This window comes from Bacillus rossius, chromosome 2 (assembly GCF_032445375.1).
Source record: "Bacillus rossius redtenbacheri isolate Brsri chromosome 2, Brsri_v3, whole genome shotgun sequence".
Classification (NCBI taxonomy): Eukaryota; Metazoa; Arthropoda; class Insecta; order Phasmatodea; family Bacillidae; genus Bacillus; species Bacillus rossius.
In genome coordinates, this window is record NC_086331.1 from 17,425,125 (window position 1) to 17,452,423 (window position 27,299).

Here is a 27,299-nt window from a genome sequence, read left to right on the forward strand (position 1 = left end):
GCAAGACACCCGGTCCCTCACTCAGAGAATGTACAGATCCCAGCATTTCACCAGCGTCCAGAGCTTTTTGAGGACGAGTGTTGTCCCAATAACCACCCAACCGATACTAATGAAAGTGACAGTGATTATGAGGGGACGTCAACCATTCCTCAACGTTTCAAACAGAATGAGTTAAATGACCTCGCCAGAGATCTTAACCTGTCCAAAGAAGCTTTTAAATTACTGGCTTCCAGGTTGAAGGGGGGGGGGGGGGGGGGGAAATGCAATGGAACAAGGAACCAAAATTACTTTTTACCATAAAAGAGAAAAGGGTCTGTTACCATTCTCCTCTCAAGATGAAAATATTGTATTTCTCACGATATTAGAGGATTCTTGGAAAAAATTAGTCATCCTGGATATTTTCCAGATGATTGGTGCCTACGTATTTATTGATAGCTCAAATCGAAGCTTGAAATGTGTTCTTCTACACAATGGGAAACAATTTGTAGGGACCGGAAAAATTCGCGGATTCATTTCACGACAGCTTAAAATTCATATAGTTATCCCTACTTCAGTGCTTCCTCTGCTATTGGCTCACAACTCACCTGGATGACTCTGGGCCAGTGAGAAACACTCAACCGAAGCTGCATCAAATCACAGGCCGCTACATTGGGACACCTTCACAAGAAAGCAGCCAATGAGAGGGTGACATTTGACCGAGTGTACGTAGAACTATAGAGTTCATCCTAGAAGGTAATTGAACCCGCGAATTTTTCCTGTCCCTACCAATTGGGTTCAATACCAATTGATCACTCACGACAATGAAATAAACATATAGCACCATAGATTTGGTCTTGGAGAACATCAATGGACTTAAAAAATGGTAAACTTTCTCCTCAGACAGCAAAGTGGCCATATCAAATATCCTTATTTCTTGTGACTCTGGGATAGCAGAGACAAAACATACCACTGGCTTAGACAAGAGTGGCCTTAGAGAGAATAAATGGTCGTTGGATAAAAGAAGTTATTAACGAACACTTAGTTGAACGAGAGAAACTCATTTTGCTCCACTGCATATTAAGCTTGGCCTTATGAAGCAGTTTGTAAAGGCTCTTGATAAGGACAGATCATGCTTTGATTGATAGGTGAAAAAAGCCTCACTTGAGTAAGGATAATATTAAAGCAGGAATATTTAACGGCTTAGAAATAAGGAAATTCCTTAAGGACCATGCCTTCGTAAATTCCATGAATGAGGCTGAGCGATAATCTTGGACTTCATTTGTTGCATTGTCGGAAAATTTGTGGACTAACGAAAATCAGAAAACCACGTTGAACTGGTACACGATATGCTTAAAATTTCAAATCCCTTGGGTGCAACATGAGTATTAAGGTACACTATTTACACCGCCACCTGGACCGTTTTCCTGAAAATTTAGGAGCCATCAGTGAGGAGCAAAGTGAAAGATTTCATCAAGATATTAAAATAATGGAGGACCACTGTCAAAGAAGATGGGATACGCACATGATGGCAGATTATTGCTGGAGTTTTAAAAGGGACTGTTCCAAGACATAGGTATTCAAGAAGTTCACGAAAAAGAAGCTTCCAAAGGGAAGATGGTTCCATCGATGACTTGGTACTATTTTTGTGAGTATTTATTTATGTATGTACATGCTAGCTTTTACCCGCGGCTTCGCTCGCGTTGATATCCCTAAAGAAGTATCAAAGAAAATCAAATAATATAGTAATTGTTTATTTTTATTGCGTGACTAGGATCATCAGTATTTAAAAATTCTAACATACAATTTAGCTTAAAAAACTGAAAACATGCTTTATTGAAATATGTTTCACTATTACAAAAAAAAATAATAATTTTAAATAATAATATTTTAAAAAGTTCAAAATTTTATCGTAAAATGAATTAATTTTTCTTTAAAAGAGCTTAAATCAGAGTATTATTCTAGGATGCTCCTGTACACTATGTTGAAAGTTTTTCTGTCCGGTGCAAATATGTGTAGATTTCGGGCATTGGACACACGCGAATAGGCTACATATAGTTGGCCATGGGAAAAGCACGGCTTTTCCAAATGCACCCTTGCTACCTGCAATGTTTGCCCTTGCGCTTTGTTGACGGTAACAGCAAAACTAAGCCTGACGGGAAACTTAATTTTTTTTTGAATTGGAACTGTAGGTAAATCAGTGGGGATAATTGAAATTCGAGGTATGATAACACTTTCCCCTTAACCGACACCTGTTAAAATGATGGCAACAAGTATATTATGCTCCACTGTGTGATCCGAAGCCTCGTTCCATTACATACTCGAGGAGCATCTTGATTTCGCATAAGCATGACTTGTACATTTAGTTTCATATTAAGTCTATGTGAGGGTACACCCGAAAGTTCAAGCGATGATTGTATCTATTGACAAATATTCCTTCATTTCCCCCTGCCCCTCCTTTAAAATATAATTGTTAATTTTACTAACGAAATAATTTTTTGACGCCAATATTGCTCTTGCGCACAACCACTGATCCCTATTCAAATTTTTTTGCAAGTTCGGGAAAACTTGGGTAATAAGATCGAAATCATTTTCTACTAAATTACAATATTCTCTTAAAAGGAAAATATAACCCTCAGCACAATGTCCAAACAACCATCACCGAAGAAAATAAACAGACACCTAACCTCAAAAATCAAAAATTTTAAGTATTGCTTGGCGGTGACAATAAAATAAAATTGAATAGTGAATTTACCACTGGTATTACAGTATTATATTGGTGAATTATTTAATTTACTTATTGAAACGCCAGATGGCGTTAAATTTCATTAAACTTACTCAAACTCTCAGTCGTACGATCATATGTACATAAAAATATAATTTTTTGCCCTTCAAAAAAAAATTTAATTTATAAAAAGTGTACTGTGTCCTTTACTATACCCTAAAAAATATGAGCACAAAATTTCACAATGATCGTTTGAGTGGTTTCCGCGTGAAAGCGTAACAAACAAACAAACTCACATTCCCATTTATAATATTAGTAAGGATATATAAATATATAATATTAGTATATAGTAATAATATTTGCACGATATTTGTATAATATAATAAATTTTGTATAATTAATAATAAGAATTTCATGTTTAATTTTTAAATTTTTTCATGGTTTAACATAAAACGTTCATTTCACTAAAACGTATTATCTTAGAAATTTGGGCCTAGAGGGAAAGAAAATTCCCTCTTATTCCACGTCTCTTGTGTTACTGATGAACGAGATTTAATTTATCTATACGCGTGTAATTTTTTTACCTTTTAGTTATATATAAGCCTATTAAAAAAAACAAAAAGTTACAGTTCTTAAACAATTTCTTATAAATTTTACCCCTGAAGAGAAATCAAAAGGTAAATTATTCTACAACGGACGGCGCCAATTTCCGTCAAGTTGGCAGCACGCAACCGCCACGACTCACTTCCTTGACAGGCGACGCAGGTGGGAGGACGTGTGAGTAAATGGTCTCACGGAAATTATCATTTTTCTGGAAGAAATTGTTTAATAGAAGTTTAAATCTGTCATAAAATATATTCTCTCAATCACATGCAACAAATTCGGTAAGTAAGAGACGTCTTTATGATAAATTACTTTAGATTTAATTGTTTATAATCGCAGCATGCAGTGGGAACAATCATTTGTATTAACACTACAAAATGGTGCTCTTACGTGGCAATGCTGTGATTGAAAGTTTATGAGATAGAGTGAGTTTATAAAATTTGTAGAACGAACTTAGTGTGTTACATCACGCACCTTACAACATAAATATATTTTTTATTTAATTTCGTAATATAAAACGAAATTTTTCCGTGCTTTGAAACATATGTATTACAAATAGTGATGATTACTTTTATGACGGTAAAATACTAAATTAAAGTAAAACAAATTTAAACCAAAAAAGTTCCTACTTATTCTTTACGTGAATTTTATTTTTCATTACATTAAAAAAGTTACATTTCCTATTTCCCAATTTTTTTTCAAATATCAGCGAAGACGTAAGGAATAATTTCAAGTACACGGAAAAAGGCTTATTTTCAGTAAAAATGTGCATTTTAAAATTCCCTAAAAATATGTAATATTTTTTTCCAATATTTTTTGTAAAATATATTTTTTTATGAAAATTTAAATTGCTACTTTTATTAATAGAAATACGGAGTGGTAATTTAGAAACGGAACTTCAAGATTAATAACATTACTTTTTGGGGCAAAAATAAATTATGCTCGTATGTTGCGTAATGGGACTTGCATGTAGGCCTAATTGACAGCTGTGTCTTGCAATCAGCATCGCCGGGGTGATAATTAAACTCGGAGGGACTAAAACATGACGTGGTTTCAACTGACAGCTAACACTCGCCTAGCAGGGGCATTTACAGTAGCCATCTATAAAATTTAATTTAGAAACTTACATATATAGTATCCTTACATATCTTCTTATGCCTTAAATATATTTGCGTAGTTATTAATAAAATATTATTTAGTAGCTTAGAAAGTATACCTAGGTATATTTATTTTGTGCCTATGACTTATTTCCGTGTTTTTTTTTAAATTTAGTTTAGTGACTTAGGTATTATTCACGTGCCTTAGACATATTTTCTTATTTATATATAACATTTAATTTATCAACTTATACAGAATATCAACATAGGGCTATCTTTCTTTCATTTGTGGCTAAGACATGTTTTCTTAGTTAATTATGTTAGAAAGTTTAGGGCCTAAAATATTCAGAGATAGTTACTTAAAAGAATATTAAAACTGTCTAAAAATAAAATTTTCTTCGAAAATGTATTTAAATGATTATTATTGCTAAAATTTGCACTTGGGTAAAATAATAAAGCATAAGAAGACATTGTTAAAGTTTAGAAATGTAAAGTGATATTTATTAAGAGAGACTTACAGGCCTAAAGGTCTCCAGGACTTCTACGACCTCATCACACTAAATGTATATCAAATTCAAAACAGAAAAGGGAGAAGGGATAAATATTCTAAAATTAAAACTCTTTTGTGGTAGAGCAGGGCCCACCGGTTGTACAATAGTGAACAATAACAAAAGAAAAAAATACAATAGTTTGTGAAGTAGATACCTATAGTTAAAAATTTTCTCTAACTACAGAGCCTTACTTTTTTTTTTTTTTTTTCCCACAACGGAAGGGGTCAGCTGTCAATGTTTGACACGGAAGAAGATTTTTATTTTAAATTGAAGCAAAATATTAAAAAAAAATAATACTTCATGTCTGTTAAGGATGGACATCGAAATGTCGTATGCTCTTTAGCAATATTATTGTTTTAATATAATTCTTGTATAGAAGCAAGTTATTTATGTTTTCGTGTGGGACATTACCAAAACATTTATCATATTGATAAGTCAATTAAAAATATAAAAATCATTCGTTTGTCCACACAAAAAGAAAAAAAAAATATTTGCCTTAAAAATCTTTGGTTTGGGCTAATTCAACAAAATAAGTTCACTTATGCCAATAAGTATAGCACACATTAAGAAATTCGGATTTAAATGTGTTGTTAGATAATGTGTGCTGTAAAATTGAAATTTGTACACACACTAGCATTATTTCTTAGCAATTAGTCCAATTACACACTGAATTAACATTTTTAAACGATTCATGCACATTTATAGGACAGGTAAACGAAATAGCCTACAGTGAGTGAAATATATTAAAATAAATTTTCGCATTTGTGCTAGCTATTTAAAATATAACTAAAGACTTAAATTGCAGCTGTACCATTACTTTATAAGAGGAAATTAAACTTAATAAAAAACTAGAATGCTTAATGAAATATCGTTTTATGAGACTAGTAGTTTAATTGTTTCTATATAAAAACATTTCAGTTGCACACTAAGTATGGTGGTATACCTAATTATATGTAAAATATAAGAAACCAGATGGAAAGAAATTTCCCTGTTATTCCACTTCTGATAATTTATTAATGAACGAGTTTTGATTAATCCTCAAGTGTGATATGATACAATGTTTAAAGAAATAACTTTTTAAAAAAATAAGGTGCGTTTAACTTTCCCATATCAACTATAACTCGGCAAGGAAATCGAAATGGTAAATGATTCTGCATTGGATTGCACTTGCTTCAACAAAATTTAGTCTGGCCGTGCCATAGGCATTTAAGTGCAAAATAAAATTTCGCGTGATTTACGCAAATTTTTGTGATGACAGTGTCAAACAATAAGGAGATTGTAGATTTTGAAAATCTGAGTAATGCTAGGTTTTATTTTAAATTTTAAATTTTTAATTTCAAGATGGCGATGTAACGTGATACGTTATTCGAAGAATCGTATATTTCAGGCTGTTCATTTAATAACTGAAACAGCAACACTAAACTCTGGACCGAGTTCAGTTCTTTTAAAACGCCAGCGGTGCTGATACACTATCTATAAAAACAAAGACGCAGCATGGTATTTTGTATTGGAAACATTGAGGACGGGAGGAGTATGGAAGAGTAAGGGGGCAGCAGTAAATGGGTTTTATGCCTGGGGGGGGGGGGGGGCGGGGGCGAAGTCATAATGCGGTGTGACCAGCTCCTTCCTGGAAGGTCACCCACCCCTCTAACTGTGAGCACACATGTTCCTGTGTCGACCTCTCTCGCTAGGCCGAAACAGGTCTGCGTTTACAGCTTAGTGGTCAGTGGTCAGTGGCCAGTTCTTTACAGGACAGCAAATAAAAAAGAATATAAAAAACTGATAGCATGATATTCATGTATTAAAAAAAATTAGTTATATTTTGATGCTCGCGCAGTTCATCTTCACAAATTAAGATTGTACATGACGTTAAATAGCTTTTTTCAGTAGTCTTTTGTCGGTATATAGATATAGAGAAATTTATGTCACACTGTTATGCACACATAAAGTAAACTTCATCTAACACAATCCTGTTCAAACCAAATCATAATATTCCGATCTATGAATTTTTTTTGTTTACATGAAGGTAGCTATTTAATTGATTTTATTGCCAGGTTCTAATTAGATTGATTGGAAAGTTAAAATGAAATTATAATTCCTCATAATGACATTCCATCAATCGAATTATTTATGAAGGTTTAAAAACTTAAAGCTTGATAAAAAAAAATTATTTTGATACAATAAAAATTGTTATTAATAATATTACTTCCACTACACTTTACTACCAAAAGTTCAAAAAGTTTTAATGCTTTAAATGTGTATTTAAATACACTCTAGAAAAAGAAAAAGACGTTTCCAGGAAAGACGCAAGGGTATTATAATTGCATATAAAGCAGTTATCTGTTCTCATTGAGCCAAGTGTTTCATGTTACTTTTAAAACTGCTACAACATGACTACTGGTCAGTTGTACCATTGGAGTTCCATTTTATATCCACGATAGTTGCTATTTATGAGCTATATTGCAGCACCATTGGCTATCAACACTCAACCTGAGATCGAATTCGGTTGTTTTTCAAATGACCTATTTAGCATTTAACTCCAATATAAAATGTTGCTTTTTAAATAATTACACTAAAGAAAAAAAAATAACTGGAGAACTTACTTGTCTTAAACCAACAGAATTTAAAAACAGATAGGTATTATTATAGTATATTGTCTTGATACCATTATTTCTATGTAGCCTATATTTAACATCTATAGGCCTATACCTGTACTTTACTAGAGGCAACTGCCATAGTATCATAAAACTTATTCAGTTCAAAAAATAAATGAATGTTAACAGAACGGTACATTTTTTTATTGGGCATTAGGAATAAATACTGTTGTATTTGTGAACGAGCCATTACAGATCAGAAGGAAGCGATACAAAATTTATGTTACAAAAATTGGTACAATAATAATACGATTTAAAATGTGGTGAGACTAGGTTCGTAAGGGATAGCCCAATTAAGTTTTATTAATTATAATATTTACTTTAATAATAAATAATTTTTCTTCAAAATGTCCGATGACAAATCACTTGCATGTAGAAGTGTTTATTCTCAAGTCACACAATGTCTATCAAGTAGGCCCTACAGTTTGCACTCCTCACTGGAGCTTGGCTCGACAGTGGTTCGCCCCTTACTTCGCGCCTGTCCACACACACACAGTCTCGCGCCACTCAGTCGCACTCTCACGGTCCCGTCGCTCCTCGTCGCGCCACTCTAGAGGGTGTCTCTCGCCCTCTTCGCCGATGTCGCACTTCCCTTCACTCGCGGAACTCTCCAAACTCTCGGAACTCTCGAGGCACTCACTCGGCTCTTGACGCGGAACTCCCCCGGAGACTGGTGTCACTGCTTAAGTACCTGGGTGCCCTTCTCGAACCGACGAGAGCGGCCGTGACGAGTCGCGTCATCCTGGGCCGACCCGACGCCCGAAACATCGAGAATAGCGTCGCTTGTTCACGCCACTTATCGCGGCGGGCCGCGGAATTACCTAAGACCACTCAGTGATAGATAACAGCAACTAGGCAGGACGATGATAAGGTTGCGCGGGGGGGGGGGGAGGGGGGAATCCGCGGTGTAGCGACGACCCTTGTAATCCAGCCAGGCATGCGTGGCAAGCCTTACGTCAATGGATGGCACGTGACTTCAGTGAACTTGCGGGACCGCCAGCCAGCTCCGAACCTGATATCGCGGTCTGGCCTCTCGCGTTCGTAACAATATGTTATTATTTAATGATTCTGCCTAAGTGTATAAATGCATGGATTAAAATAAGAGTATTTCGTTGGGGATGACGACTCAAGTGTGTATAGGTACCTACGAGAATAATGGGAAAAAGCTCCTTATAGATGCATTGTTTTAAAAATGGACTGTGCTAATAACTGTGTCAGAAATTACTCCTTACATCTGCACACTCTGGTAGCAAACAAGGCTTTCTCGCCTAATCAAGAAAGTTACTGGAAGCAGCCATTCCTCGCCTTACAAACTCAGCAAGAAGCGCCATTCTACACTGTAGGGGAAAATAAATTGCGGAAGAACTCGCGAAGGACTCACGGCATTGGTCCTTTTTCCTTTTTGGCGACTATTCCAAATGTCGAGAATACATTTGCAGCAGATATGAAACAATTAACATTGTACAAGTTCTTCACGCAAATGGCATTTTAGAACACATACAAAGTCAAGCGAGACTCGTCGCAAAGGCTCAACGACTTAAAAAAAATAGTAATTCGGCAGAATTCTATATAGGCCTAAGTCTACTGTGCTAAAAACAGTGTATTACATATTATATTTAATAACTTTTGTTCTTGACATCCCTGCATTTATTACTTTTGTCACTATAAACAGTATTGTGTACTTGAATTTTAGCCGTATCTATAACACCCTGAACTCTACGCACATTGTTGTTCCAAAGCTAGCGAAATTCCCAGACACCTCTAAGAACTATTAATCAAGGCAGTCCAAAACTAAAATATTGCTATTTTATGAAATATGATACTTTAAGTGTGTGTCTAATCAAAATTGGTGTCTTTAGACACTAAACCATTTTAATTGGTTTCAGTTGTGTTATTGATAGTAACTGGAAAACGTTTATCTGCACGACCCTCCAGCCAATCTTTTTCTCTCCTTTATGGCGACCTCTCTCTTCATTTTCAAGTTGAAAATTTTTCCAGTTTAAATTGTTGAATGACGTGATTTTTTTTCATTTCTTTCTTAACTACACAGAACTTTTTTTTGGTAGTTCCTTCAGTAGTTATTTGGAAAATATTTGCCAATTTATTTATCGTCACACAAATCACTTCAAGTAAAATTTACTCAATAATTTCGCAGTTTCAATTTGCTAAAATAAAGCCAAAATCCGAACAAAGCGATGCGTGGAGAAACTTTGTTTGTTAAACTGGTTTTAATCGCACGAGTCAAAGGTAAAGGGACAAAAGCAAATGGCGACCGCAGTTTATATATAAAAAAAATTCGTAGAAAGAAAAGAAAAAAAAAACGCTGGAGTGCCAAACACCTCCGTGCTGGTTGTGCGTTGAGCTCTCCCCACCTCATTCTTCCTCCTCCCTTCTCCAGCGCTCCCCTGCCCCCTCTCCAGCCCACTCCCCTGCCCCCTCTCCAGCCAGATACATGGCCGCGGCTCTCCAATAGGACGGCGGACACAGGTGACCCTGGGGCCAGACATCCGTCGCCCGAGCTGGAGCCTGCATCAAGATGGCTGCCGAGCGCCCGACACGACTGCAGGTAAGAACTTGGCGTTCAACTGTGACCCAACTCCCTCCTCATTCCGAACCCATTTTTTTCATAACTGTGCTTCATATCACGCCATTCAACCCGATTTTCACACAACACTGTAATTCAGCTGAACTACCTTAACCTTCTTCTACGATCAAAACTTCCGCCACGAAAACAGTTTCTCCTACTGCATACGGCAGAGCATAACATATTAAATTTTGCTGTCGATGATTAATTTCGCAAATGTAACTTTCGATACTACAAAGAAAAAAAAAGTTTCTGAACTTTTTAAAAAAGATTCCTTTGGAAACCAGTTGCCAATAAATAGTTTGTAATACTACAATAAATATATTGTAACTTTGTACATCGCATTGTTTTTGTTAATTTTCGCACATATGAAATACGTTTTTTTCGAGATAATACTGAGTATTTCTTACGAAAATTGGCGCATAATTTTATATTTTAACTGGTATTTTATTCAAGCATAACCACGGAAAAGATAAAAAATATTAAACAATGTTATTTTATTTTGTTGTATCATGCTTATTATGTGCACAGTTAATACTGGAAAGCTATTCAGGGAACGGTTTACAAATAACTTTAACTATTGGAGGTACTGGGACAACACAATGCATACATGTCCGGCTAAGAATCCAAACCCAGTATTACTGCGAACAATAAATTGTAGTCATACAGTTGTTTTCATGTAAATGCACGAATGTATAAATATCTGTAATTTGACATGAATATTTCTGTTCCATTTACAAAAACATTACAGTATATTGGCATAACCCAAATTGAAGAGTACAAATTCGATTTCTACGTGGTTTGTAAACCACTATCATGTAAGAGCTCCAGAAATCTGCGCGCATACAACAGTGTAAACATTAAAAAACATGTTAATAAAACAACCGTACTAAAAATATTTATCAGTGACTGCAAAATAATTTTGTGGTATAAACCATATCAATTATTAGTGACAAAAATGTTTTGCTCTTGCTACTCTTACTCTTATTTAATGGACACTACACAGTTATTTGGTTGTCGGAAGAAAACAATATCTTTTTAACAAAAATGTTATGATGTTACGAATACTTTATTTCAAAATATATTAAAAAAAAAAAAAACATTTTGTTTTCTCAAGAAAACCATATATTAGCAACAAATTATTTTTGTTGTTACTATTAAGTGTTTCAAATAGATACAAAAATAATTTGTTTTATGAATAAAACTATTTATTACTAACAAAATGTTTTTGCTGTCACTTCAAGGCCTTTGCAAGAGTTAATTCTTGACCTAAGAAAACAATTCATTAATGACTAAAATGTTTTGCTGTTTCTAAAAAGTTATCTGAAGAACACTACAAAAAATTTTGTTGTCTCAAGTAAACCATGTATGAGTGACAAAATGTTTTGCTGTTACTAATAATTTATTTTACGGACACAACAAAACTGTTATGTTGTCAACGCAAAGTATTTGGTAGGATCTTTATTGACAACATTATTTTGTGGCCGCCTAAATAACGTCCCCCCTCCCCGTTTGATTTTAAACTATTCTCTGAGAAAATAATATTTGTTCGAAACAAGCAAAGGAATGTGTTCACTCGGTAAAAATCAATATTTACTTTCTCTAACAAAATATTTTGTTGCCCTGACCAAAAAAAAAAGTGCAACAAAATTAATTTTGTATACCTAACAAAATATGCATTAGAGAGACTTAAATGATTTTTTTCGTCAAAAAAAAACTTAAACAATAAAATATTTGAATCAATTTTATATATTTATTTCGATGAATACTACCAATATATTTTATTTCCTCGACGTGTTTACATTTAGTTATTGAAATAGTAGGCCTACCATGCTGTTGACTGTAGGTACACAAATATCACGTGTGGTGCAAAACACTAAAAAAAAAAAAAAATGTCGCCTCTACAAAGTATTTGATGATATATCGAAACATGCACATTTTATTCGAACCTACAGAGAGTTGTGGCAAGAAAATTTTTGTTGAACCAACAAAAATTTCATTTCATCTAGGCATAGGCTATATATAGACTATATATATATATATATGCTTGTATTATACATATATAATAACTTTATAATATTTTTTGCTACAACACTTAAAATCTTGAATCAACCGTTTATATTTTGATATATCAATCATATTGTGGAGGTAATTTTTTTTTAGTGTGTGGCACTCCTGGTGATATTTTATAGCGTGGAACTGTTTCAATAACCAAAAGTTAAAACTCGCCGAGAAAAGAAAATATTGGCAGTATTTACCGAAATAAATATATATAATTAACTCAAATATTTTAATTTATGTAGTATTTGGTTGACGACAAAATAATTCAATGTCTCTGTCTCTATTTGTATACGTACATACGTATACATGTAGGTACATATGTGTGTGTACAGATTTTAAAATAAAAAAAATTGTACCAGACCGAAATTAATTTATAACAGCAATTAAAATTTTTTTTTGCTGTTTAAATTTTTTTTTTGTTTGGCAACATGTTAAAAAAAAAATAATGTTTGGCGGAAAGTGCGTGAAAAGTAAGGAGCACGGCCGAGTCCCGCCATCGGCGAACGCACGTGACGTCACGCAGCTGAGCTGCAGGGCTGCCAACTGCACGCGCTGGCTCTCAGCGACCAGTCAGCCGGTGGCTGACCTACTAACGACGGACAGCAAATGCTAGGGGAGGGAGAGAGAGAGGGAGGGAGAGAGAGAGAGAGAGATAGAGAGAGAGAGAGAGAGAGAGTCGTTAAAGAGTAAAGAATGCTGTAAAAACCCGGAGAACTTTTATGAGAACGTGTCGCTAGGTTTAGTTTTACGTGGAACGAAAGGACGCCGTTGTTGGGAAGGAAAGACAGTTTTAAAAAACAAATTTTTGTTTTTAATAATTCCGTCCGGACTGAGAGCAGGACATATCCGAGAGCTGTTAGTCGCGTCTGGCGTGATGTGTGCAGAGTACTTAGGGTGAGTTATAACCCTTACCGCCACTGGGCTTAATTCTCCACGGACCAGACTTCATATCCCTGACCTACTTAATGGTAACCCTGGTGCCTTAGTCAAATATCGTGTAGGCCAGAAACCCCTTTTTTTCTTTTGAAACGAACTCCCACCAATCTTTCTCGTCAACAACTTAAAAAAAAAAAAAAAAAAAATCACCTATAGCACGTCCTGTATCACACCTGTTCGTACTGCCAAAACACAAGGACAATTAGGTTTGTTTCATTTCAGATCCTTGTCAAATTAAAAAAAAAAAATACAAAAAAAAAAAAAAGAATTATCCGAAATTGTTTACATTTGCTGAATGCGCTATTGTAAAAGGAAACAAGCATTCCGAATAAACGCAAATTTAGAGTAGCCCGGATTTTCTCAAGCTCACTTAGGCCTTGGGGACACGATTTATTTCACGAGATTAGAATATAAATACTGCCGCAATAGAATGTACTTATTTTATAAAAACATACAGTATATCAGGATGACTTAATATTTGATGTTGCTGGGAGAGAGAAATTAGGATAAATCTTTTTAAAACTGGTTTACGTGTAGATATAGACTCGGTATTTCAAGTATGCTGCACTTCCTACAGAAAGGTAGGTAACGAACAAGATGGAGCAGAGTGTTATCACAAGAGTGCTGTTGATTGTCTTGCTCGGTTTAATAGCATGTTCAAGACACACCTCAGCCCTGTTTACACGAAGGTAGTAAGATGGAGCAGAGTGTTATCACAAGAGTGCTGTTGATTGTCCTGCTCGGTTTAATAGCATGTTCAAGACACACCTCAGCTATGTTTACATGAAGGTAGTAAGATGGAGCAAAGTGTTATCACAAGAGTGCTGTTAATTGTCTTGCTCGGTTTAATAGCATGTTCAAGACATACCTCAGCCCTGTTTACATGAAGTTTATAAGATGGAGCAGAGTGTTATCACAAAAGTGATGTTTATTGTCTTGCTAAGTTTAATAACACTATCACTGTTTTCACTCATGACGGTTTGGGATAGCCTCTATTGGGATATTAACTCTCATTCGTACTACTATCATCGTGTCAACGAGGCTCTAATTACTCGTTACGCTATCTTTCTTGCTACCTAAAATGATGGCTCTACTTCAGTTGTTTATTCTGGAAACAGGTAAGCACTGAACAATTAGGCTTATTGAATTCTTATGGGTCCTAAACATTACCACATTGCACCCTTTTTGAAATAGTAGGCCCCTACCTAGCCTTTTTGAAATAGTACTATAGCCTTTTTCAGTAAACCAATGCAAAATATAATTTGTACTAATATTGAGGCACAGAAAGTATTTAAATTACGTTTTCCATTAATTTAAATATTATTAAGAGATAAAACACGTTATCTTACTAAATATAAAAGTAATATACACAACCATGTGCTTTATAAATCATGTTATTAATTCATGCAAGAAACAATGTGCTGTCGTCAGACTTTTGTGTGAAAGTTAAAACTTTCCAGCTGTCCTTTCCATTTCTCAACCTGACAGAAAACACTGACATCAGTTTTGTTTATTGAACAGCTTATTTTGATAAATTATGTAAAATAGACACACAAACCTAAGGCTAATTATAACAATTATTTATATACAAGATCCAAAAAATTATAAGTCCCAAAATCAGCCAACCATTTTGTGCCGTTAGGATACTCATTACTTTACATTGTATGTAAGTGGTGAAACATTTGTCTGTGAGATGTAATTCATTATTTTTTTAAGCCAAAATATTTTTTAACATGGGAATATTTAAAACAACGTGTGCATTCGTACAACCCTTTCTGACCATTAGAAGAGACTGGAAAAATTCGCTGGTTCAATGACCTCCAGGATAGACGCCAAAGTCTTCTCCACATTCGAGCCAAATGTCATCCGCTCATTGGCTGGTGACTAGTGAGACGTCATTCACAGGTTAGTCTCTCATTCGACACTTCTCTGGATAAGGACTCCTGATCGGTTCACAGAACTCCGCATAGAATTTAAGCTAATAGCAGACGCAGAACAATGATATCGGTAATTCAATCCTAGCCTATGGTGAAATTAATCCGAGAAGTTTTCCGGTCTCTAGCTGTTAGTTACCCTAAAAAGCATAACAATTTGAGCGATGTTGCAAAAAGCCTTGCAGCTATTTAACTATGGCTTAGGTACTGTACAAAATTAAATACAGTAAAGTATTGCAGTCGTTTATTATCTGCAGGATTTTGCAAAGTCAATGCAGCTATTGAAATTTGACATTTAACAGCAATTATCTTTCGCAACGGATATTCCACTCGTAAAAATTATTATTTCCTACTTGGTCTGTCAACTAGTGTAAAATAATGCTACTGCGCATACTAGCATGACATTGATACATGTTTGGATATGATAAAAAAAGTATATTTATACCTCATAAGAAAGGAGTGACTGGTTTTACCCGTTTTGTTGCCACAAATTGTTTCAGTTTACTATTAAGTAATGATCATGTTCAAGTTTTTAAGCAGAAGTATAATATTATTCCACAGCAAACTTTAAATATTTCGAAGACATTTTTTTCGATGTCAGTTTAATGTGCAGAGCAAATTATTTTAGCAACAAATGTTATAAATTATATACTCTATTCAAAAAAATACAATAAAGAAAACAGTTATTTCTGTTATGAACTTTCAGCAAACACTTAAGCCTCATAGATGATTTTCAAGTTATTCACCTTTCTAATTTCGAATTAGGGTAATTGCGGGAAAGATGCCACACATTTTGAAAAAATAATCACAAATTATATAAAACTATTTTTAATACATTAAAAAAAATTCTCAAATAAAGTCAGAGAAGTGTACTCACTGTGATAAAATATTAAAAGATAATAACATAATTAAAAAACCCAATAAAAACATAACAATGAAAGTTATTTTTGGGCATCTCTCCCACAGGCTAAGGGAGAGATGCCACGGAAATCGGGAGAGATGCCTCACTTTATGTTTTTTACTTTATTCACGTCCTGTCTCTTCACTTCTCTTCCGCAAGTCTTGCACATAGGCCCATACATCGTACATGACTCGTGGAGCCACTTGTGGCACACCTCGCACCGAATTTAGTCTGCCTTCTCTTTGGTGGTGTAGTAATTTTCCCAGCATTCTACACAATTGTTGGTACTCACATCATCTTCACTTGTAGCAAGTGTCTCGTTGATACCAAATTTGTAAACATCACTTGCTTCTTCGACTTTCGCATGTTTACTTTTATTCTTTGGTACTTTCTTCTTACATTTATTGGTGTTCAGCTGTCTTTCTAGTTTCTTTTGCTTCTTCTCTTTGGAATCTTTGAATTTCTGAATGTGTTCTGGCGATGTCAAAACTGCTGCAGATTGTTTTCTATTCTTGCTGAGAGAAACTGGAGCAGTTGGCACGGGACTAACCTCATGAAGATATTTCGTTGGTGTATGGAGAGATTCACTTTCAGGGGTTGAAATTGTCGAAACAAATGTGGGAGATACTGATGGGGTTGGATTTGAGGCTCGAAATGTTGATGAAATGGCAGCTGAAAGTGCTGTAGAATGAGTTGTGGAAGCTGATGAAACAGGGCTGCTAGAAGTAAGTGGCGTGTTGATAGTTGTCAATGTGGAAACAGATACATCAGATATTGCATAAAAGTGCTCTGGTACAATGTCGGGATTAAGGGGATATATTCCTGTGGCTTTGAACCCCGTAACTGCATTACCAACTAATGCTGCCTTCTCCCAGGCTTTGCCAATGAGATATCCAGCCTGATATCTAGTGATATTTCTGTCTTATGATGTTGCATCCACACTTTGGCCTCGTTGTAATAGACCTTAAGCGGACCAAAAAAATGAACGATCCAGTGGCTGGAGAGCCTGTGTTGTGTGACTAGGCAAACATACTATGATCACATCATTCTTGTCAGCCAGACTCAACATGTCGAATGTGTTGTAATATGATGCATGGCCATCCAAAATCAAAACAGTCTTACCAGAAGGTTTCCGGGGTAGGAAATGCTCCTCAAACCATTTGAAAAACAATTCTGTGGTTATGAACGACGACTTTGGGTTCATGTAAACATCTGATCCATGAGGGAGTCAATCTACGAATTATTTTTTCTTATTCACTCCTTTCATCAAAAGAACTGGTGGTAGAAATACTCCTTCTGCATTGCAATATGCAATTACAGTTATGTTTTCGCCTCTCTCACGAAGAGTCAAAATGTGGACATCCTTGGCACCTTTCATTGTCAAAACCTTCCCTGGCTTGTTTGTCAACTGGATACCACTTTCATCCATGTTGAAAATATTTTGAGGCTTATCCATCAAATTTTGACTAACCATGACTTCTTTCAGCACCTTATAAAACCCATCTGCTTCTGGACGAGACATGCCTTGGGCCCTTGCTACCGACAGTCCCTCAGCTTGACGCACAGATATTTCAGAATTCCTCTCCAAGAATGAATATATTCAGGCATAACCTGCGATTTTTATTATTTTTTTCCATTGAATATTATGTCATATAAAAAATGTGGCATCCCTCCCTAGGCGTGATTTTATATAGCCGATGTGGCATCTCTCCCCATAACAAGCTGTGGCATCTCTCCCAAAATGTAAGGAAAGACACCATACTACACCAAAGTGTGTTAACAGTGATGATATATCAAAATATACTACCATAGTATGTTCCAACAACGGAACAAACACATACAACTATAATATTGAGATATATTTTAATTTTTGTTTAATAAATGCAAAATAACGAACAGATAATAAAATATTTCAAAGCTAGAAACAACACTTACGAGTGAATAAACGCCAGCGCAGTTCTTACTCGCTCACAGAAGCGCCTCTGACTGCGAGAGGATTACTGTGCCATCTTTCGGGATACTATGGATGCAATGACCGCACCATCTAGTAAGTGAACTGAGAACTACGCTGAGTGTGGCATCACTCCCGCTGTGGCGTCTATCCCGCATTTACCCTAATCTTAACAACTGTCTCAAGTCCAATTAGATTCTTAAAAAATTTAAGCGCTGACTATGTGTTGTATTACTGAAGAGTTTGTCAATGGATGGTGTTGAATGCTAGAACCTCCTGAAAATTAAAAAAAAAAATTGCATTCATCGACAAAATATTCCATTTAGTCCTCAAATTTTTATTTTCCAAACCTACAGAAGAATTCGATAAAAAAAATTTTCACAAAATGTTCTTAAACTTAAATGAATACCTATGCACAGCAATAAATTTATAGTATTTAGAGTGTAGATTTTAGGAAATGTGGTTGCCAATTTGATCGAAAATACAGATTACATTTTCTTATTTCGTAAAAAAAAAGGCTTATCAGTAAATTTAGTAATTATGCACTTGAAAAAACCATTGACAGTCTTAGCATATAGGTTAAAGCCGTTTCAAATTGTTGGAAATATCCGACGTATCGCTGTAACTTTCAGTCAGCATCAGGCTGACAAACACTGAGAACCATGAGAAAGTTTCGACCTGAGAGCCAAGACAGACAATATAACGGTTGCGTAAGCCTAAATTCATCTTAACTAACTATTTTATATTATAAAAAATATAAATATTAATTTAGTTACATTTACACACACATATATATGTATATAAGTGTGTGTTTATGCTAATAAAAACGTTTTTACAACGAAATTCAAAATTTTTTGATTAAGAAAGCGTAATCTTACTTGTTTCAAATGAGAAAACAAGAAGTAATAGTGAGAATAATAAAAAATATACTATTTTGTATATAAATGTCTATACTTTATATGTAGTCTACATAACAACTGCTGAAGTTCGAATGTTACTTGTAGTGATTGGGAGCACTGTTTCAAGGACTTGAAAATACCATTACTTAAAAATAAGGGAAAAAAATAGTCTAAATGTACCCCGCAATATTAAAAAAAAAAAAAAAACATCAGACCAGAAGTTATAGCCGTTATAGGTTGAATAAGTAAAATTTCAGTTTACCTAATTCCAAAAAGAAAATACATTTTGTCACCTTGCCTAAGCTAATATAATAATGAACGAATTAAATAGCCTAATGATTAATACACCTATGTAGGCTACATTGTTTATATGGTAACGATTTTTAGAACATATATTTGCAGTACTTTTGTCCGCATTTTCAAGGTCCAAATTTAAAATGAATCAAGACTTTCTATAATTTCTCAAAGGACGGTGCCATTTTTTTAAAAGTTGGTAAAACATAAATGCCACGCTCTACATTTTCAACGGATGCTGCAGGTAGGAGGACGTGTGAGGAAATGAGTGGTATGTATTGGGGGCTCCTGGCACATGGCGCCAACGCGTGGACTATGGATGGGGTCAATGACCGATTTCTCTGACCATCTTGGATGATCTTGACCTTGACCTTTGAACTTGACATTTGTCCTTGACCTCGACCTTTACCTTCAAAAATTGCCAAAATCCGCAAAATATATCCAGTTTTAACAAATTTGCCAAAAAATCTTAAAAATCTGAAAAATAAAAAGATTTCCCAATTTCGCGGGAAAGATTCTCGTTTTTCCTCCTCAAAAATTCAAAAATTAGAATTCGAAAAACATCAAAAGACTTGTGCCTTAGAAAGAACACGTATTCGATATTGAGGTTTAAGCATCCATGTCTACAGCCTCCGATAAGCCTCTGACGTCATCATGGATTATGATGTCACCCTTGCAATTTACGTTCCGGGCGCCATATTGAAAATCTTTATTTATTATGAAATTATAATGGAAAAAAATTAAAATTTATAAAAAAATTAATTAATTAAATATAAGTAAAAATTTATTTTAAAAACGCACTTACGGTACATCATGGAGCTCGGGGTCCTCGGTTCGATCCCGGCGAGGGCAAAAAATTTAAAAATGTCGACCGATCTTTCCTCCACAAAAGCTGTCGACAACCTGATCTCCCACCACTTATGTAAAATTATATATAATTATATATATTTTCAAGATAACGGTCATATCGTCATACTATCTGACGATATATATATATCCGTAATTTTAATGCTAGAAAATAGGGAAAAAATTTATAATACATAAAAATTTTATTATTAAATATTAATAAAAATCTTTTAAAAATACAAATGTACATATAGTTACAGCCGTCATCTTGGATTCTATAAATATTGCCTGTTATCTTGGACGAGTATGACGCCATCGTTACCCTTTTGTTACGGCTGCCATATTGGATTATAGATCGTTGCACTTTTTGTTACGGCCGCCATATTGAAAAACAATAATTTTTAAGCTAGAAAATTGAAAAAATTTCAAAAATTAAAACAAAATTTTATTAACTGAAATATAATAAAATACTATTTAAAAAATTAATTTACGCCTTGAAGTCATCGGTTCAAACCAGGTGAGGTCCCAAAAAAAAATGTTGACGGATCCTTTCTCCACGGAAGCCACCTGCAGACCGACCTCCCACCACCAATACCAAGGTATATATCGTCAGCTAGTATGACGTTAATTCCGCCATTTTGTTTTCATCAGCTAGAGGCCACCATATTGTTTTCGACTACTAGAGTACGCTACCGTCATATTAGGTTAATTTTTACCTGCTAGAGTGCAGTAATCATTTATTATTACTGTGGCACCCACCATCTTGACCTTTGAAGGTCATCTTGAATTTGTGCAAATTTTTAGCTAGAAATTCGGAAAAAATGCCAAAATTCATTAAATGAAACGGCAATTAATATACTAATTGAATCGATGGATGCTTGTTTTTGGTTTGATCCCTGGCCGATGCAAAAAAAAATTAAAATACCACAAAAGTTTCAGGTTAGAGAAAATAAAACACAGCAAGTTATTTTACGACTGAAATTTATATTACATAAATTCTACACTACTATAAATACAAAAAAGAAAGCAAATTATTTAAGTCTTTAGCATTTCCAGAATTATACAGTCTTCGTAGAGTACGAAATAAGTCCTTTACATGTCTTTTCAGAGCATTTCCACATGACAGTTGAATACCACAGTTTACACACAGAGAAGTATTATCGATTTCATTGAAAGGACAGTGATATATTTCATGATGCCTTACATGTTTTATGCATACAAATGCCTTGCCGCAGTATATACAGCTTGAATCTGATGAATGCACAGCCAGTCTATCACAATTCCTGATGTGTCTTTTTAATATTTCGTAGCATATAAACTGGCTACAACACCTGTTGCACTGATATTTAATGCGTCCAGAGTTATTATTACAATCGTGTATTATATAATTGTTTAATTTCAAGTTTTTGATTTTGTCACACTACGTACAGTTGGGTGATGGAACACCGTCAGATGCTGCTACCTTTATCGATGTCACTGGCACTGTTAACAACCATCGTAACACCTCTGAAATGTTAACTTCAAAGGCCTCAAGGTCTGCTCTGCGGAAGATATTGCACACTACGAAATCTCCTGCTGTGCTGGGAGAGTAGGTGTAACTGTTGACGTCGTTGTCATCAGGCTCTGCACTGTTGATGCTAGACCTTCCATCCAGGTCGGTGTCAATAGTGGTAATGATGCCATCGAGTTCTCAAGAACAGCTAGATACTGGTCTGTTTTGTTAGTCAAGTCTAACTATCCGATCCGTTCAGCAGCGCAGCCAGAGACGGACAGAAGTTCTCATATTCAGGACCCCACTTATATGTTCTCATTGGCTGGTTCAATACATGTGTCAAAACAATATCCATGTTCATTATGCGTGCACTTAACTTTCTCGGAGAATTTTTTATATTGACGATGTAAGCTATCGAGACGTGAAATTAGTTTATTGCACTTGTTGCACTGAAATAGTATGCTTCGAGCATTATTCGAACACCCGCTTCTTTCATGTCTGCGCGCACTTGAAGCGGTAGCGAATGACTCACCAAAGTATTTGCACTGACGCGATGAATGTTCGTTGTTCTTTGAAGTCTGAAATGATGCTGGCGAAACTTTAACAGATGGAACAGCACAAGTCGATGCTGGTATTGCAGACACCATCTAAATGTCTGCAGTTGATGGTACCGACGGCGTCAGGATCTCCGAGGCTTCCATCATCATTGTCATTGATCTCTCCGCTGTCGCCGGGGTTACTGAGGTGGACACAGGTGTCATCTGGGTCCCTGATGTCAATGGTAGATCATCCATCGAGTTCATCGTTAAAGACGGTAAAGACGCTATCGAGGTTACAAGATCAGTGGAATTATACACCAGATGAGACAAACTAAGTGATTTGTGTATTTATGTAAATTGATTTAACTAGCGTATCATTCTGACGGTTGCGGGTATACACAAGCGAGTCCTCAGACGGCGGTACTTTCAGTTTGTTACTGGCTGCGACGGTGTAAGAATCACCTAGTTTGTCTCATCTGGTCTATGATTCCATTCTTCATTTGTAATAACATTATAAAATGGCCTCTAGTGCGTAGCAAATACTCTGACACAAAGTTAAAGCGTTACGGTAACAATTTTTACATAAACAATTTAGTTTTTTGAACTCTATTTTTTTGGTCATTTTATGTAACGAATATATTTAATGGTTTTAGGCTTATGTGTTCTGAAAAAAAATAATGTTAGTTATTGCAACACATTTATAAGTCATTAATAGTTTTTCAAATAATATTTCAACTTCAATTATTTCTCCTGCTAAAAGGTAAGTATTGAAATACTTTTTTTTTGTTTTCGTATCGGAAATGTTTAATTAACATATGTATTTGCATTTTTTATCTAGTTATTAAATTGTGTAATAGAATATTTTTTTTAGTATTACGATTATTCATATTATTATTTTTCGTGAGAATAAGTGCATTACAGAATTTTTCGGAAAATTATTATTTGCCATTAGTTAAAAAAATTGTTGTAATATAACTAAAAAAAATTGTTGTAATATAACTAAAAAAATATTTTCACCGAAAGAAAAGTCATACATATCAGCATGTTTCTTTTAAATAATTTCATAAAATTCTTGAGTAACTGTCAGCTTTTGTCGGATATTTCCTCTTTGCCTTTTGACTATAACTTGTGAGTTACAGTAATAGTTTATCTGTTAATGTCGCACCCTTGATAAAACCGTAGAAAAACCCAGACATACTGGAACATTATTAAGATCACATCAATACTGTTTCGTTGCCAATATGTTTGTTTTAAAGTACCTTAGCAAGAATGTGTAGAGGTAATATTGATTGACTGATATTTATTTCATTCAATAGACCATACATAATGGTTAGAGACCCGTGAATTTCGCGGATTCATTTCGTGTTATGCTAAAATTCAAATAATTATACCTTAGTTCTGCTTCCGTCATTGGTTCACTGCTAATATGGAGGACTGAGGGCCAATTAGAGACCCTCACTCATAGAAATGTCAAATCACAGGCCACCCAGTCGAGACGACTCACAAGTCAACAGCCAATGAACAGTTGGCATTTGCCCGAGTGTGTAGAGGATATTGGAGTCTATCCTGGAGGTCACTGAATCCACAAAATTCACGGGTCTGTAATAATGGTATAGAATATGTCATAAAAATACAAATAAACATAAAATACAAACACATAAGCGGGTACAAGAACAGTATTAAAACATATAAAATTAAAATAATAAAACAGCTGCACTTCCATGAATAAGCACCTATTTAGATAATATTATATATAAAAGAAAAGTAATAAATAATTACAGTAAACAAAATTAAGTATAGAAATCAACATTAGAACACAATCTAACCTATATCACACAGTACAGTTCGTCATAATCATATATAAAACTCACAAAAAAAAAAACAGTAAAAATATTACGAAGCTACCTCCTGTTCATAATCATCTATATTATAAAAAGCCTTATGTAATAAAAATAATTCTTTTTTAAATAAATTATTTTGCTCCATATTTTTTAGAGCTAATGGTAATTTATTAAATAATCTAATACCAACATTTGTAACAGACTGTAAAGTTTTTTCTTATGAACCCTTTGCAGATGAAAATCTGCATTAATTCGTGTGAAATGCTCATGAATATTAGAATTTTTTATATAAATTAATTTGTTTTTATAAATAAACAATAATACTTTGTAAATATAAATACAGGGCACAGTAAGAAGACCTAAAGATTTATAAATATCACGAAAACTGTCCAAACGTTTCATGTGGAGTATCATTCTGATTTTTTTTTTTGTATAATAAAAAAATGATTGTAGATGATGTCTATTACTCCCCCAATACATAATTCCATAGCTGATTAAAGAATAAACATAGCCAAAGTAGGCAGACCATAGGCATTGTTTAGTAGTTATATGAGAAAGTACTTTAAACATATAACACATACTGTTTAATTTATTTAACAAACCAAACGTATGTTTGTCCCATGATAAAAATTCATCAATCTCAAGTCCAAGGAATCGTGAATGTACCACAAAATTTAAGTTAGTATTTTTAAACAGAGTATTTGGTTTACTTGATTTTAATTAAGAGGAAAAAATAAAATTTGTTATTGCCATAATTCAGTAGCAGTTTATTATTTTTAAACAAAAGAGTTTAATGTAGGTAGTGTACTCATAACCAGAACATCAAGTTTAGAAGCTGGATTGGCTTTAACCAGTACATTAGTATCATCTGGAAAAGAAATGATAGGAATATCGGTAAAATGATAACTTAGATCATTTACATAGACCAGAAAAAGAAGTGGCCCTAAAACGCTACCTTGAGGAACTCCTACATTCATAAATTTAGGTAGGGAATTATAAGACTCTAAGATATTGTTACTATTGACTCCAGTAACTTGAACTATCTGCATTCTGTTTGTGAGATAAGACTTCAACAATTTATTGACTACACCTCTAATTCCCAAATTATATAATTTAAGGTAATATGTGGGCCTCTCTGGTAAGTAAATTTAGAGGGGGGGGGGGGGACATGGGATGTAAATATATTTGGCGAATAGAAATAAAAATATCCAAATAGAATGTATTGTATGTAATATAATGATAATAATAGTAACAATGTAAAGATAATAATGTAATGTTGAATGAAGAATTGTGTAGAATGCTTTGGAACGAGATAATTCACACTTGGGAAAATATCACACAAAATACAATTCTAATAGACAGAAACAAAAAATTTCTTAAATGAAAGATATTTACCCTGAGAATCGTAGAAACTTGAAAATAAGAAACCTTTAGTGCTATTCTGTGTCCCCTCCACAAGGAATTCTTGGAGGGGACATGTCCCCCCCCCCCCAACACCCCGCCAGAGAGGCCTATGAGATAATATAATAATTCTGTAGTTACAAAACCATAATGAGAGAGAAATTTTTTCTGTCATTAAAAAGACACCTAATTTTGTTTTAAAAATATATTCTGCATGGTAAAAGCTATTTAAAAAAAAATTGTAACGGTCATACAACAGGTAATTTTATTTTGTTACTACTCTGTTAGTTTTGTGTTTTTTTAGTTCATTGCTTCCACTTGAAACAGCATATAGTTCTAGCTGAATATGGTAGGATATTGCAATTTTCATTTTACTATGCAACTAAATAATAAATTTATCAATTAATTACATTAATAGACGATTTATTTTAAATATATAGTTAAGTTAACACAATATGTTTAAACAAGTAATTTAATCCTCGGCTACCACCTATTCATAATAATACAGCAAATGGTTATTTGGTTGGTAAAATTGAAGTGACACTCATTTTTGAAAGGTTTTTGTAGCATGTATATTGCGATAACTTACTTACCATAATGAAAGATCAACTATGGTACACTTGTATATTTAGTGATTTTACTTCAAAGAACCCACTGCATAAGAAAGTTTGTTTATTTTCAGTCATGCCCGTGAAAAAATTATATTACATTTAATAACACATTATTTTAGAAATAAATGAATATCACAAAAGTAAATGATGTAGTACTACGTTTGGATGTTTAGGTTTCACAATCAAAATGTTTGAAACGGAAAATTTTAAAGCAAATCAGCCGATAGCGCCGACGCATAGCTCTTGTTATCACATTTCAGATTATCATAAAACATTAAATTAAATTTTTAAACTTACCCTGAAGATAGAATTTTTATAAGAAATAACAAAAAGCTGGTTCATATAATTTAACAAGATTCAAACCGTTGTATAAGCTCTTGAAACTTTCCTCTCAAAGGCGACAAACTTGTTTTACATAATTGAATAAAAATTATTGATTTCATATGAAAATAATCTATGAACAAGGTATGAGATTAAAAATTATTTATATGGCTTCAAAATTGTAATGTCGTTAGGATATCAATCAATTTAAATTACTAAGTTCTTTTAAAAGTAGACTGTGCTGTTATAAAATTCTGCTAGTCAAATAATTCATTAATATATTAAAATTTAAAGCATAACTAGTCTTCGAGCAATAATCTTGGAATTAAAGTCTTCCTTATAAAGTACACAAAAATTAAGAGGTAAGGCAAAACGCCTAATGGCTATGCAAATTGAATTCGTTAGGGGTCTGCCTATCGCGTAGGCGCAGAACCAAATAGAATAAGATCTTGAATTATTTTTGCAACAGGGACGATTGATTTAAATAAATATTTTGAACATATGCATTTAATAGTTTGACACTGTATGTCATAGAGAAAACTCTAAGGACGGGAAAAGAAAGATGAATACACAAAAACACCGCAAAGACGCCAAAATGAGCAGATGGCGTATGTCCAAAATAATTTTTTCAATAAAATAAAATAAACTAATTACTTGCTCTCACTAAACCACTGCCATTATAATGTAGTAGTTGACATTTGACAGTTATTAACTTTCACAACGTTGATTGTATTAGTTATAAATATTATCCCTACTTGGTCAGTTATGAGCAGATATGAGCTTGACACTGATACATGTTGGGTGTAACAAAAATACTTAAGTATCCTATATTCATACCTCATTAAATTGTCTTATCCGTTCTGTAGCCAATAATGTTTCATGAGAAATATCAAGTAAAGTTTTGTGTTCATGTTTCTAAGAAAATAATAAATTCCACGAAGTGTTTCAATATTTCAGATATTAACTGTTTAACAAAAAAGGTTTGTCAATAAATTATGACAGCACTAAAACAGTTATTTCTGTTCTGAATTGTGAGATAAGAACTTATGCCCGAAAATAGTTTTTAAAGTATATATGATCGC

At 34.1% G+C, this 27,299-nt stretch overlaps 1 protein-coding gene across 1 annotated transcript in view; it reads left to right on the forward strand.

The window, feature by feature from the left end:
- Positions 1–3,444: 3,444 nt before the first annotated feature.
- Positions 3,445–27,299, forward strand: part of LOC134529915 (TRAF3-interacting protein 1-like) — an 89,995-nt gene continuing 66,140 nt past the window's right edge. Inside the window, exons 1-2 of the mRNA XM_063364472.1 lie at positions 3,445–3,585; positions 10,080–10,172. Coding sequence (XP_063220542.1) covers positions 10,143–10,172 — 30 coding nt within the window. The 5' untranslated portion in view covers positions 3,445–3,585; positions 10,080–10,142. The remainder of the gene's footprint in view (positions 3,586–10,079; positions 10,173–27,299) is intronic.